Source organism: Rhinatrema bivittatum, chromosome 8 (genome assembly GCF_901001135.1).
Source record: "Rhinatrema bivittatum chromosome 8, aRhiBiv1.1, whole genome shotgun sequence".
NCBI classification, from domain to species: Eukaryota; Metazoa; Chordata; class Amphibia; order Gymnophiona; family Rhinatrematidae; genus Rhinatrema; species Rhinatrema bivittatum.
This window is the reverse complement of record NC_042622.1, coordinates 95,678,876-95,695,040: the sequence shown is the minus strand read 5'-3', so window position 1 is coordinate 95,695,040 and position 16,165 is coordinate 95,678,876. Positions and strand designations below refer to the sequence as shown.

Below are 16,165 nucleotides of genomic sequence, written 5' to 3'. Positions count from 1 at the left end.
GATCTCAGGCAGGAGGGTGAGGAATAAGGGATGGAGGAGGAAGGGGGAATCTGGAAGGAGAGCAAATTTGGGAGGGGGTGGAAAGAATTAAGAGGGGGAAGGAATGATTCATTCATATGCCTCCCTACCCCAACTTAGACCCCTCTCTCACTCACACTCTCTTCAATTCCTTCATTCACATCTTACAAGTCCTAGGATCCCTTTACTCTTGCCCCCTCCTGATTCCCTCATTCACACTTCACAGTGCTTTTGATCCTCTCAGTCTCCAGCATTCCCTCCAATCCCCTCACTCCCTTCCCCTCTTGCCCCTATGCATCTCTCATTCTCCCTGCAATTCCTCTGATCTCCACTCTCCCCCCTTCCCATATCTCTCATGCTACCCACCCCACCAACACCCCCAATCCCTTCCCTTGCCCTTCCATCAGTAGAAGCACAACAGTAATGCCTCAAGCTATGTTGTCCTCTTCTGCCAGGGGGCCCGTGTTGCGCTTTGAATTACACAGGGAACTATAGTGCAGTTGGTTAAAAAAGTGTGATACACAGGGCCCAGCAGAAAAAGGAGATGACTTCTTTGGCACCGCATTGCTGCAGACAAATTGGGATCACGTTGGGGAAGACATACAGGGCTGCTGCCATCGCCACTACTCCTGCTACTGCTCTGGCCATGGTCTTCACAGCGATTCTGCAGGATGGCCTGGATTTTGCAGCCTTTCCCATAGCTATGGAATCACATATGACCAGGGGGCCCTAATTTTAACATTGTGTATGTATACATATTTGCTCAAACACACACACACACTTGTTCGATACTATAAATTATTTCTAACTAGGTACAGTACCTTCAAAGGAACCATAAGCAACCAACTGAAAAATTAATCAAAAGTGCAAAAATCATAGAGTTACTGTATCTTTCATACCTGGCTCCGGGTTCCACTGCTCTTCAGGGACAAATTCATTTGCTTTAGTTGATGGTGACATTTGTGGTGGTGCAGATCCTGAGTATGTGTTTGTCTGTTCAGTGCCATATGGAACAGCAAAGCCAGGGGTAGGCACTGGGGTTGTAAAGCTGAGCCCTGGCAGAAACGTAGGTGGTGGTGCCATGGGATATGAAGCAGCACTGTTAACGCTGTCTTGCAAACCAGAATAAGGCCCTCCAAGGATAGTCTGAGAATCTGAAGCAGGATAAAACATTCAAAAGCTCAGAATGTCTTGCAACATAAACCCCCAACTTAATCATTATTGTATTTATCCTATATTAGCTTAAAATATTAGTTATTTCTAACCTGGAAGTGCCAGCTGTATGCCCTGAATTGGTTGTACTGTATTTGGAATCAATGTTGCCATCAATGGATTATCCATTCCAAGGTTTAATTCCTGAGCGACTCCTGTGCCATCTGACTGACTGATGTGGTCCAGTTCAGAGCTGGGTGTGCTGCAGGCATATTGCTGAGGGGTGGCTCTGTCTGAACTGTACACAATAGCACCTTGCTATAGAGGCAAAAACATTAACTTATCAACTAGATCATGCCTGTCTTAACAGAAGCCTCAACAGGAGACAACTTGTAACAATGATAGTAATTAAGTTACAGTTCCTTTACTAAGACTAGAAACAGATGTGCAGATTATATCTGTTATGGACACAGAATCTTAATTACATTCAAGAGGACTTTCTCTCCCCCTTTTCTTTGGCTTCTGGTTTCTTTCCTGGACTTTCCTCCCTGTCACTACCTGCTAAGTGCTGTGGTAAAGACAGAAAGTTAAAAGATTCTAATCCTGCCATGACAGACTTGTGTTAACCTGGCATTATTTTAGTGAGGAAAGGGGTGCAAAAAGATTACATGGACACAGGAAAATTGGTTCTTACCTAATTTTCATTCCTGGAATACCACAGATCAGTCCAGACAAGTGGGCTTATGTATCCCTACAAGCAGATGGAGGCAGAGAACAAAAACTTTGAGGCACTGCTAGATAACAGAGTGCACCACCTGCAGTCCCCTCAGTACTGACCTGTACCCAAGCCAAAAAGTGTAACGCCTAACCACCAGGATCTCTTCCTCTAAAGAGCTGGGGAACAAGTTGGAACTCCCAACCAAACTGACCCCTGAACTATGGCCAAGAAAGAAAAAAATTTTCCAACTGTGAGAACTATATACAATTACCTTCTTCAGAACAAAATTAAACTCTGCATCACCAGCAGAATGGTTTATTGTTTTTATATACCGTCACATCGGCCTGGCCTTCACAACGGTTCACATTGCGTAATCTGGAATATCTTTTCTAAAATCTTGTCTAAAGATCTTCAGGCAGTTCGTACCCAACTTCCAGTGGGTGTGTCTCTGATCCAGTACGTGGATGACTTGTTGATTTCAGCATCTACTCGTTCTGCATGCATGAAAGCAACTGAAATGCTTTTGCACACATTAGTACAGGCAGGATATAAAGTGAATTCTGACAAAGCACAAAACTGTCAGTTACAAGTTTCATTTCTAGGATTGAATCTAGGTATAGAGGGTAAGAGCATTGGTTGTGCACTGCATGAACAAGTGTCAGAATTGGCAATTCCTCAAACAGTGAAACAGTTAAGAGGTTTGTTAGGTCTGTTGAATTTCTGTAGATTGTGGATTCCAGCTTTTAGTACCAAAAGCAAGTCACTGAGACGACATCACAAGCCTGCCATAAACAGTAACATTGAAAGAAATACCAACATTTATCAAGTATAGTTGCATCTAAAATCTGTTAAAAGTACATAAAATATATTTTAGATGCTAACGATAAAAGTTTTTAAATATTAATAATCTAGGAAGCCAGAAATCATAATTAATGCATATTAAAATGAAAAAATATCTTGTGACTGATAAAATAATAAAATTGATAAACAAAACAATAAAACAATAACCATTTTAAGACAAACTAAATTAAAATAAATATCACTAAAAGAAGTTAAGAGACAGAATCGTGTTGTACTAATGTGTTTTGCTATTCATTTTGAAAAGCCAAGTTTTCAATTCGGTTTTTAATTAATTTTTTCTTATCTGTTTGTAACCGTAAATGCGTGGTAAAAGCATTCCATAGTTTAGATCCCGCTATTGATACTGCCCGTTCCCTTATTTGTCTCAACCGGGCAGATTTGATGGTCGGTATTATCAAAAGGCCTTTATTGGCCGATCTTAAGTCTCTTTGCGGAGCATGTATTCTTATTGCCGTGTTCAGCCAATTCTGTCTTGTCTCCATATATTATATTGTGGAGAATGCATGCGGTTTTGTACTGTATTCTATAGTTTAATGGCAGCCAATGCAGTTGCTTCAAAATAGGAGTTATATGATCTGCTTTCCTACTGCCAGTCAAAACTCGAGCCGCCGCATTCTGTAATATCTGGAAAGATCTTAACGTTGATTGCAGTAGACCAAGTAAAAGAGCATTACAATAATCCATATCAGCGAATAATAAAGCTTGTAAAACAGATCTAAACTCTTGAAAGTCTAGTAGAGGTTTAAGTCTTCTAAGTGTTAAGAGTTTGAAATATCCGTCTTTTAACTTTGTAGCGATGTGTTTTTTCATATTCAGTTCGGTATCAATAATTACACCCAAGTCTCTGGTAAATGAGGGTATTTTAAATTTATTCTCAAATATGAAAGGCGGGATATCTTTATTGCTGTGTTTTCTTTCAAGCAGTATTATTTCAGTTTTTTCCATGTTTAATATCAGCTTCATATGTTGGAGCAGTTTTATAATTGTCAAATAGATTGTAATTATTTTGTATGTTTGTTCAATAGTGTCTTCTATAGGTACCAAAAACTGGATGTCTGCATATAAATACAATTTTAATCCTAGTCCAGCTAATACATGGCAAATTGGTAGTAAGTATATATTAAAAAGAGTTGCCGAAAGTGTAGACCCCTGTGGTACACCTGTGTCTAAAGGAATTTTTTTGGATATTGAATTGTTTAGGCTCACTTGAAACGAACTGTTTTTAAGAAAGAAGGAGAACCATTTAAATGGTATGCCAGTTATTCCAATTTCTGTTTGACGATTTAAAAGTATGTTATGATCTACCATGTCAAACGCGGCTGTTAAATCTAAAAGAATTAAAAAGTGACTGTCCAGTATCAAAACCTCTTAAAACTGTGTCGGTTAGTGCAATTAAAAGGGTTTCAGTATTAAAATTTTTCCTAAAACCAAATTGATTAGAAAATAAAATGTTAGATTCTAAAAACGTGTCTAGTTGGATTTGAACAGTTTTCTCTAAAAGTTTCGCAATAAAAGGTAAGTTAGAAATTGGTCTAAAACTGTTAGGTTGTTGGATATCCAATTTTGGTTTTTTTAAAATCGGTTTAATTTTAGCATTTTTTAGGACATAGGGGACTATACCGTTTGATAAGCCTAGAATCAGATCCATCCCCTTTAATCGAATTCATAGCTAAACACACTAACACAGACTCCCCTGCTATAATAATGGGAGATTTTAACCTCCACGTGGACAAATCACCTCAATCCTCCAGTTGTGAAACATTTCTCAATACACTTAAATATATGGGCTTCACTCAAATCATCAAGGACCCAACACATAAAGCGGGTCACACCCTCGACTTAATCTTCATTAACGAAAACCTTACCCCCGCATCCTCCACTATCCACTCATCAGTACCCTGGTCAGACCACAAGATGATCTCTACTACTCTCAAGTACATCCTACCCTCCCCTCAAACCTACTCAAAGACCCACGATACAATACAGGAAACTATGCAACCCCGACACCATCAACACTCACCTATCCTCAGCATTAAACAATCGACCTCTCTGACGCAGAATCAGCCACAGCTTCTTGGATGAAAATAACAAAGAACATTGCAGACCTCACTTGCCCTTTAATCACAAAAAGATCCATGCCCAACCAGAACAGAAAACCTTGGTACACCCCACAACTGAAAACCCTCAAACAAGAACTCAGAAGGAAAGAACTTGTATGGCAAAAAAACCCATCACAAACCAATCAGGAGACATACAAGTCTCTCATGCACCGCTACTGGACAACCATTTTACAAACCAAAAAGGATTTCTACTTCCAGAAAATTCACCATTTCATCTTCGATCCCAAAGCCCTTTTCTCGCTAGTCTCGTCGCTCACTAAACCCTCCCCCCCATCCTTCCCAGACGATCAAGCCGCCAAAAAAGCTGCTGAGCTTGCAACTTAAGAAAAAAATCACAGACCTCATAACACCTCTAAATGCCAATATGGGCTCCTATCAGCCCCCCCCATACTCAGTACATCTCCAACAGAACACAACTTGGGAAAAATTTGAGCTGATTTCCTCGTTAGAGATCGAAACTGTCCTAAAAAAAACTTAAACCAGCTTCACACCCTACAGATGCGATCCCATCCAATCTACTCATTGCCATTCCTAAAACAGTCGCCAAACCTATCGCAGACATTATCAACTGCTCACTAATTCAAGGCTCAGTTCCAGATCCTCTGAAACTCGCAATCCTCAAACCTCTCCTAAAAAAAAAAACGAACCTTTCTCCAGATGACCCAGCCAACTATCGACCTATAGCAAATCTCCCCTTTATATCTAAAATCCTAGAAAAAATAGTAAACAAGCAACTGATGGAGTACCTGGAAGACAAAATTCTAGCACCATCTCAATTCGGCTTTCGCAAAGAACGGAGTACGGAAACTCTTCTAATCTCTTTATCTGACACTATACTCCTGAACCTAGATAAAAAACAATCCTGCCTACTCATACTCCTCGATCTATCTGCCACATTCGACACGGTGAAACACTCCCTTCTCCTGGAACGTCTATCAGACATCGGAATCAAAGACACCGCTCTAAATTGGTTCAAATCATTTCTACATAACAGATTTTACAAAGTTAAAATTAACAACAATGAATCACACTCCGTCGACTCCTCTATGGGAGTACCTCAGGGCTCCTCATTATCACAAACTCTTTTCAACATATACATCCTACCACTATGCCAGCTCCTTTTCAAATTAAATCTTAAACATTTCATTTACGCAGACGACGTACAGATTTTGATACCGATTAAAGAATCCCTACAAAAAACCCTAGAATTCTGGAACACCTGCCTTTTATCCATCAACAACTTGCTTTCAAGCCTTAACCTAATCCTCAATTCCAACAAAACAGAAATACTCCTTATCTCTCAAGACGGGAACTACGCGAGGCCAAACTCGAACCAAATAAATCACCCACCCTTTTCTGCTCAGATGAGAAACCTCGGAGTCATCATGGGCGATCAATTAAACCTAAAGAAATTCGTCAATAACACTGCTAAGGAGGGTTTCTTTAAATTGCAAGTCCTTAAACGTCTCAGACCACTCACACTTCCAGGATTACCGATCAATCCTCCAAGCAATAGTTTTCTCTAAAATCGACTATTGCAATTCTCTGCTAATCGGCATCCCAGCTAACACCCTTAAACCCCTTCAAATGCTGCAAAACGCCGCAGCCAGGATACTGACCAAGACCAGCCAGAGAGACCATATCACCCCCATCTTAAGAAATCTTCATTGGCTCCCAATAAAGTACAGAATCTTATACAAAGCTCTAACAATCGTTCACAAAACCATCCACAAACACATCCCGCTGGAACTCAACATACCACTTCAACCACATCTTCCAACCAGACCAACGAGAACAGCATACAAAAATACTCTTTTAACAGCACACATCAAAACCTCTCTAAGCAAACGTGCCATGTCCGCAGCAGGTCCATCACAATGGAACTCACTTCCACCAGCACTCCGGGCAGAACCATGCCCAATCAACTTCAAAAAGAGACTAAAAACCTGGCTATTCGAACAAGCATTCCAGTCATGATAATTATATACCTCTACACCACCACCCGGCCCAAAAGCCTAAATAAAAACTCTCATACCATTCTTATATTAGAACACAGACGCCTATTAAGATAAATGTGCTTTCTTCCCTCTCTAGTATGTTCCAAGTTTTTGCTCCCCACTTACTCTGACCCAATCTTACTCGGACCCAAACTTCATACCCTGTATTATGTATTTAGCATTATCACAGTTCCATGCAACTAGCATTACATTTAATTAGCATTTAGCATTCTATGTTATCAGCATTTTATGTTCTATGTAATTAGCATGCTCTCATGCTTGTTTTCAGTTTCAATGTAAACAGAGACGATATGCAGTATCTTGTATGAATCCCGGTATATAAAAATGTTAAATAAATAAAGAGGAATTAATTATGGCAGTAATAGGGGGAACAATTAAATCAGATATGGTTTTTAAGGGTAACAACATCAAGAGAATGTCTTGCCGGATTTAATTTTTTAATCATGGATTCTATTTCTAGGGATGATACAACTTCAAAGTTATTCTAATTTATGTCAGGTTTAGTGAGCATTTTAATTTCTTGTTTTGAATATACTGTAATATTTGCATTTAATGTATCTATTTTATTTTTAAAGAACATAGCCATTTCATTGCATCTATCACCTGATAATGGGTACTGTTTTTCATATTGAGTGTTAAATTTTTAACAATTGAAAATAATGTTCTAGGATTATGGTAAGATTTTTCTAAATCTACTTTGTTTTTGTGGTAGAGTAGGTCTTTCAAAAAATAATCATAATCAGAATGGGACGGGAGTCTATACTGATCTGTGGTATTCCAGGAATGAAAATTAGCAGGTAAGAACCAATTTTCTTTTCCTGTTCATACCCAGATCAGTCCAGACAATTGGGATGTACCCAAGCCCCTTTACACTGGGTGGGATCCCAAAAGACCTGAATGTAGCACACTTTCCCTAAAGATGCCCTCCTCTGGGGCCCTAACATCCAAACAATAATGTTTACTGAAAGTGTGCAAACAGGACCACATTGCTGCCTGACAAATCTTCTGCGGCGACAGCAACTGACACCACCCAGGAGGCCATCTGAGCCCTAGTGGAATGCGCCCACAAACCCTCAGGGATCGGCCGGCCTTTACAAATATAGGCTGAAACAAATTGCCTCCTTCAACCAACAGGAAATCATATTCTTAGTCACCTTACCACCCTTTCTTGGCCCACTGTATAACACAAAAAGGTGGTCCGAGGTCCGAAATTCATTAGTCACCTTGAGATACCTTAGGAGAACCCGAAGCACATCCAAAAGATGAAGCTCCCTTGCATTGGGAGAATCGGACGTCAAACGCGAAAACCCCAGCAACTCCATGCATACAAAACGAGGTTTTCAGTATTAGTTTGGTTACGCTGTGGATTCTTTGCCATTTCAGTTGCAGGATAGGACATTGGCACAACTACGAGGTAGAATGTGTGGATTCTCTCTAAAATATTGGCGACACTTTTTCTTCTGAAGCTGGTTGAATAGTGTTTACATCCCCCGAAGGACTATCAGTTTGAAACATGTACATGTCGGGACATTCAGAGCGAATTATCTTCAACAGAAGGGAAGTAATAACTATGCTTTGAGATACTAACAGCATAAGTAAATTTTACCACGTTCAATGGCGATTTATATAAGACTTGTTAGCCAGTCCGAATCGCACGTTTCCCACTGAACTTAAAAGTTGGCAATCATTATTCAATCTTTAAGATTTAAAAATTTAAAGATTTTAAAAGCAGATAATTTGTTATAAGGACTTTCACACAATTGAATATATTGCAAAAAATCATGAAAATGAAGGTGGTTGGAAGTTAATGATTACACTAATAAAGAGAGGTGCGAGGATACCTTTGTAAATATATGAAACTTTCAACCTACCCCCCCCAAAACTTTTTTTGTGAAAGGAAAGAAAAAAATTGTCATACAAATTCTTTATTATTATCACAGTGTGTGGTATCAAAGAAGCAGTTTTTAAACACATAGGGGTTTGAGAAATTTATTTTGATAAAATTATTACAGTGATTGGACAGTGTTGTCCCCCTTCTTTTGATTTATTATAAATATACATCACAGATTTTGTGGTAGATTATAAAATGAAAGGGTGACACCACCTTGGGCAAAAAAGGAAGGAACCACCTGCAACGAGATCCCATCATCGGAAACCTGCAAAAAGGACTCCCTGCACGATAAGGCTTGGAGCTCAGAAATCCGTCTAGCCGAGCAAATCACCAGTAGAAATCCTGCCTTCAGTGTAAGATCTTTAAAAGAAGCCCTGTGAAAAGGCTCAAAAGGAGGGTCACACAAAACACGCAGAACCAGATTCCAGGATGGACAAAGTCTTCGAACTGGAGGGTGCAAATGCTTTGCTCCTTTCAAAAAACGAACTACATCCAGATGCAAAGCTAAAGGTCTTCCCTGAAGCCATCTTCTAAAACAGCCAAAAGGCTGCCTCCTGGACTCAGAGAATTATAGGCTAAACCTTTCGACAGCCCCTCAAAAAGGCCAAGACCACATTTGCCTGCAAGGGATCAGTGTCATGTCCCGCACACCAGGTCTCAAATACTCTCCAAACTCTGATTATACGCCAAAGAGGTGGAGGATCTCTTAGCCTGAAGCACAGTAGTAATCACTGGCTCTGAATACCTCTTTAGGCGGAAATGTCACCTTTCAAAAGCCATGCCACTAGACAGAAGTGATCCGCCTGTTCCGACAAGATGGGGCCCTGACGCAGCAGACCCTTCAAATGATTTAAGCGAATGGGCCATCCACTGCCAGCTGCACCAGATCCGCAAACCACGGATGTTGCAGCCATTCCAGCACTACCAGGGTCACTCGTCCCTGATGTTGCTCGATACAACATAGTTCCTGACCTACAAGCAGCCACGGAGGAAAGACATACAGCAGTAGCCTCTCTGGCCAGGGCTGAACTAGGGCATCTATCTCTATGGAGCCGAATTCCCTCCGGTGGCTGAAAAACTTGGTTGCCTTGGCATTCTTCCTTGTTGCCATGAGATCGAATTGGGGTTTGCCCCATCTACGCCGAAGGAGCGCAAAGGCCTCCGCCGACAACTTCCATTCCCCCCTATGTAAGACGCTGCTAGATAAAGCTCTGCCTAGGTGAAGAGCTCTTGAACCTCCTGAGCCAATAAACAACTCTTCGTTCTGCCCTGCTGATCGATATAGGCCACCATGGTTGCAGTGTCCGAGAACACACAAACTGCCCAGCCCTGAATCCGAGGGAGAAAGAACAATGCTCTCGTCTCTAGATTGCTGATGGATCAGGACGCTTCTACCTGGGACCACTGCCCTTGGGCTGCCGATCCTTGAAACACCGCTCCCCAACCACTGAGACTGGCATCCGTGGTCACCACCACCAAGTCCGGAACCTCCAGATCCATTCCCTTTTCCAAACTGGACCGTGACAGCCACCACAAGAGACTGGATCTGGCCTCTTCCTGGAGCGGCAGCAGCACTCAAAACTCCTCAGACATCAGATTCCAATGGGATAGGAGAGCTTTCAGGAAGGGACACATGCACAAAAGCCCATGGCACCAGATCTAGCGTAGAAGCCATGGACTTTTGTACCTGAAAATAATCCCAGACCTTGGGAACTGGCAAGTCCCTCAGACGAACCACTTGTGACTGCAGCTTGAGAATCCTCTCCAGGGTGAAGAACACCTTTGCCCACCAGGGTGCTGAATCCCGCACCCAGGTAATCCAAGGACTGAGATGGAAACAGCTGACTGACCCGTTTATCACCCAGCCCAGGGATTCCAGGCGCTCCGTCACTTACCAAATGGAGGCGATACACTCCGCTTCTGACTGCCCGAATGAGCCAATTGTTGAGATAAGGATGAACCAGTATCCCCTCTCTTGTGAGGGCCGCCATCACTACTGACACCACCTTTATGAATGCTCTTGGCGCCATTACCAATCCAAAAGGCAGGGCTCAAAACTGAAAATGTTCTCCTAGCACAGTGAATCGCAGAAATATGATGATCCGTCCTGATGGGAATATGGAGATAAGCCTCCATCAGATCGAGAGAGGCCAGGATCTCCCCTTTGCACACCGCCACAATCACTGTTTGCAATGTTTCCATTAGAAAATGTGGAACCCGCAATTTCGCACTGACCCTCTGCAGATCCAGAATGGGCTGAAACGAGCCCTCCTGTCTGGGAACCATGAAGTACATGGAATACCTTCCCTGACCATGTTTCTCGAGCGGTACCAGGAGGATGGCTTCCAATACTGCAGGCGTAGCTTACTTGGCGGGCGAAGCGCAACGGGACACTACGAAGGCCTCCTTGTGGGGTCAAGAAATTCTAACTTGTAGCCATCTCAAATTACTTCCAGCACCCACTGGTCTGAGGTAATTCTGGTCCACTCCTCCCTCTAACAGCCAGGAGGTAGTAGTGGACCAGCCCACTTTCATTGGATGGGCTTGGCACTTCCTGACCCCTGTCCGGAACCCTCTCTGACCGGTCTACGGGTCCCCTGAAAGGACTGCTGCGGTCCAGAACCCTGCTTCCGTGCAAAACTGGACAAACTTGTGCTGGCACAAAATCTCATCTCACAGAAGTGAGAACGAGATGGAAAGGTCTTTTTAGTGTCCTCCTTATCCTCAGGCAACCTACTCCCCTTAGAGTCTGCCAGATGCTTCATCAGCTTCTCCAGGTCCTCATCGAACAACAACAACTGCTCCTTAAAAGGGAGATTAGCAAGTTGAGCCTTTGACCAAACATCCGCCGACCAATTGCGTAGCCAAAGAAGCCTCTGTGTGGCCACCATGCTCCTAGCCGAAGCGTGAAGCAAATCATAGAGTATCCGCCACATAAGCTACACATGCTTCCAGGTGAGCATCCTGGTCAGCAGCCCCCGGGGTATCTCCGGTGAACTCCTGCACCCAGCACAAACAAGCCCTCTGCATAAGGCTGGCGCAGAAAGTAGCCCTCAGGCTCAAAGCCAAGACCTCGAACAGCCTCTTCAACAGGATCTCCAGCTTCTGATCCTGGACATCCTTCAAAGCCACTGACCCTGCCACCGAATGGTCGTCTTTTTCATCACTGCCGATACCACTGCATTCGCCTTCAGTAGCTTCCACATCTCTAAGAGGCTTTCAGGCACGGGGTACAACCTGGCCATAGCCTTGGCCACCTTCAATCCAGCTTCCGGGAAATCCCATTCCCGATCAATTTCTTCATCTGCTTTGGCAAGTGGAATGTCTTCTGTGGTTCACACAGACCCTCCAACACCAGAGTTTATCCCCTCTGAGTTGGAGTCCTCCTGTGTCACCTTGATCCTCAGTTCCTCCAGGACCTAAGGAATGAGTGGTTGCAATTCCTCCTTGTGAAATAACCTAACCATCCTAGGATCATCCCCTTCTGTCAAGGGGACTTCTCCGCATCCGGGTCCCCCAGCAAACCAATCCCAGGATCTGTGCCCTGACCAGTGCCCTGGTCCTCCTGCGGCCTCTGCGGATCATCGCCCATTGGATCCATGCCCTCAGAATCCTCAGAGGAAGTATCATCAACAAGCGAACGCTCGAGACCCAACAGGCACAAAATGCCCCCCTTCCACAGAGGCGCCTCAGTCCGAGGTCTCTTAAGGCTAATCCGAACTGGCTGAGAGGCTGGCCGCTTAATGGCCAGTTCCTGCCTGGCGAGATAGGTCTCGTGCATCAGCAAAACAAAGTCCGCAGAAAAGTCGTGTTTGCTGGCACTTCTCCAACCCAATCTAATCTAAGCCACAGGAGAAAGCGGGGGAGGGGAATCCTTGCTCTCCACCATCCAAGGTAGGGCTCCTGCCACGTGGAGGTAAAATGGCTGCCGTCTCCGAGCCCCTCCCGCACGGGGCCTCCTGCACAGGGCCTGCAGCCCAAGTGAAGCATCTGCCCCTGGAAATCTGTGTCGAGGCTCCCTCACCTCCAGAGAAAGAGTGGGCAGAGAAGGGCTATGTTGAGGCGAGAAAGCCTCCCCCGCAGGCCCGACAGGATTTCCCGCACTCAGCGGGAGTCTGCATGACCTTTGCAGCATAGCTCGCAGCTAAAAATAATCTGAGCAGGAGAAAAAAATAAAGCCACCGCAGTCGCGCCGCTGTCCAGGCTCCAGGTGCTGAACAAGACACACAACTCTGACACCCCCCCCCCCCAACAACGCTGAGCTGGTTGACCACAAAGGGAAAAAAGATTATAGCACTGATGTCTCTGAAAGGCCCAGCCACCCCAGCCCCTCCAGGAAGGGCAGAAAGGGGATACAAAGAGGTACTTCTCCTGCTTCTGGGGCTCCAGGACACTTCCACAGACCAGCTTCAGAGGGAGGTCCTAAGGGGGAGGTGAGGGAACCAGGTCCCCTGGCTTTCCCGCCCCCTGGAATCAAGGGTCGAGCCTAGCCGGGGATATCCAATTTCCTACTCACCCTGCTCAACCAGAGGGATGGCCCATGAAGGAACCTAACACCTCTGGGAGCTCTGGATCTTCTTTTCTCTACTCTAAACTAATTTTACTTTTTTTTATTTTATTTTATTTTTTTTTTTTTTTACTAACAGACTGCAGGTATGCACCACTACCATCTGCTGGAAACAGAGAAATACTGAGGGACTGCAGGTGGCACTCAGTTATGTAGCAGTACCTCAAAGTTTTTGTTCTCTACCTCCATTTGCTGGTAGGGGTGCATAAACCCACTTTTCTGGACTGATCTGGGTATGAACAGGAACTAAGTTTTGTTATTTCTATCATAACAGAGCATGATTTCCTAGCATCAAGAATCTGAATCACCCAAAGTACAGCAGCATCTAAATCTAAATGTCAGAATCTTCAAGCAATACCTTTATCTGTCCATCCAGATGCTGAAGGTGTACAAGCCAATCAGGCTGAATGAACTGCTCTTGCTCTGGTTTCTCCTTCAATTGAGGGTCAAAGAACCGCAGCTGGGATGAGACCTAACAAACAGGATGTAAAACATACATTTCTCAAGGAGATGCTTGTAAAGGTGCATATCATGCACAAGAACGTCATATATAAACACAAATTAAAAATACATTAAATAACATGAGGAATATTTTCAAAGCCATTTATATGGGTAAATTGGCTGTCTGAAAATTGATCTCCCTCTATACAGTTGAAAGCTACATGCGGCATTCCAGGAGCAGACTTTTTTCTAGCTTCATTTAGAAGAGGTGTTTGAGAGTGTAATTAGGCTGGGGAGGGAAAATTACGTGCACAGACCACATTTTCAACTGTACATGTGTTATTTTCCATGGACAAATCTATCCACACAAAGCAGGTACAAACGTCTGCAGGTAAAGTTTCAAAGTACAAATGCACACTCTCGCTGAAAACAGGTATTAAATCTGTCGACTTGGTCTCAACACAAACAGATTGAAAATTATCCCCCCGTAAGGATAAAGGACAAATCCATGAATGGAGGAAGTATGATGAAATTGCTTACCTATATTAGGTGTTCTTCATAGACAGCAAAAGATGGGTGATGTCATCCGACAGCACTGAGTTGGGTCATTTTTCTCTCAAAGCCCAGAAAAGTTCAACTTTGACTTATGAGCATGTGTCCTTGCGCAAGAGTCTCCTCACTCTTTTTCCAAGCTATGCAAACTTCCCAAAGAGAAGGATGGGATTGTGTGGTTGTTTGTTTTTGCTGCCCACGGAGAACACCTGTTATAAGTAAGCAACTTCGCTTTCTCAATAGATAAGTACAACAAACTTCTATGCAAGATGGAGCTCTCTAGCTGAAGATTGCTCTGAAATAGTTTCACTTTCGACGGGTTTCCTGCAAGCCATCTTGCGGGAGTTTGGCTTAATTATTTAAAAACTAGCGGTACTCGGCCACGCGTTGCAGCGGCAGAGTCAGGTTCTTTACCCTCCCTCCCCCTTGCTCATTTACCTCAGTCACTCATCCTCCTCCCCCTTGGTCACTTACCCCCCCCCCCCTTCCCTCCCCTGTCCCCACTCCAACTCTCTCCCCTCACACTCACCTCTCCCCTCATTCTACCTCCCCTCACTGTCACCTCCCCCCGCCTACTGCCTACCATTCAGATTAGAAAACCTTTGTCTTTCTATTTCTGTGGGAACCCCCCCCACCCAAAAAAAAACCAAAACCCAATCCCAACCCTTTAAATCAAATAACCCCCCACCCTCCTGCCCCCTCCCAAGACCTGGGAAATTAAAATTGTTGGTGCTACATGTGGTCTGTCCCTGGGCGTCTGTGCGCGTTATATAGCCAAATAGGGGAGTGCCGAACCAAATTTGCACTTCCAAATTTGTTTTGTGGTCTGGGGAGGGCTATTTTGGTGCGTTCCCGAGATCGTGCAAGTTTAGTGTATGTATTTGTGTGTGAACCTCCCCCTTCCCCCAAAAAACCGTATGAGAAAAGTTCTCTTAAACTAACCACCCCACACTCTCCTGCCCCCCCTCCCCCAGCCCTGCAAAAAACAGTAGCCCCCCTGCCCCCCCCGAGTTGCTGAATGAATGAAACCTGCCCCCCCCTCGTGACCCCGCCCCAAGATGTTCGCAATAAATTCATTACCACCCCGCACCCTCCAGACCCCCTGAGACCTGATAAAAATGTCTGTCAGTGGAGTGGGTGTTCAGGAGCGGTCCGGGAGCGATGTATTGGCGTTGGTCCGTCGGCTGCGAGCACTAAAACGGGTTCCGACGGCCCTTTGCCCTTACTATGTCAGTGGGGTGGAGCAATGGCAGCGGTAGGCCCTCTGACATAGTAAGGGCAAAGGTCCGCCGGCTGCCAGTCCTGAAAATGGCACAGAGGGGCCCTCGCCCTTACTATGTCACATGGGCTACTGCCACCATTGGTGTCCCCGAGTGGCATAGTAAGGGAAAGGGCTGTCGGCGCCATGTTGAGTGCTGGCAGCCGACGGCCGTAGTGCAGGAGATGTGTCCCGGACTGGTCCTGGCCCCCCACTGGAGCCTCCCGGACTTCTGTCAGGGTTTTGTGTGTTGTGAGGGCCTGGGAAGTAAATAAATTTGGCATGTGTGTGGGGGGTGTGAGGAGGGTGGTTTTGTGTGCGTTGGGAGGCTATGGGAAGTAAATCAATTTGGCGTGTGTGTGAGGGGCGTGAGGAGGGTGGTGGGTGTATTTTATCTGTAAAGGAAATAATTTCCGGCGAAAAAAAAGTGTGCAATTGTGTTAAAATGGAAGTGAAACGTGGACCTGGACTGGCGAAATGATTAGTGTAGCATGTGTTAGTGTAAGGTGTAACAGATGGCGCTTACGTCCAGCAGATGTCTCTGTTTTCTCGAAAAAATTTTTAAACCT

At 44.3% G+C, this 16,165-nt stretch overlaps 1 protein-coding gene across 4 annotated transcripts in view; it reads right to left on the bottom strand.

Moving 5' to 3' along the window:
- Positions 1-16,165, bottom strand: part of SEC16A (SEC16 homolog A, endoplasmic reticulum export factor) — a 192,532-nt gene that overhangs the window by 63,334 nt on the left and 113,033 nt on the right. For all 4 annotated transcript variants that reach the window (XM_029614123.1, XM_029614126.1, XM_029614124.1 and 1 more), the window contains exons 18-20: positions 13,704-13,817; positions 1,284-1,488; positions 918-1,172 (exon numbers count right to left, since the gene is read on the bottom strand). In XM_029614123.1, coding sequence (XP_029469983.1) covers positions 918-1,172; positions 1,284-1,488; positions 13,704-13,817 — 574 coding nt within the window. The remainder of the gene's footprint in view (positions 1-917; positions 1,173-1,283; positions 1,489-13,703; positions 13,818-16,165) is intronic.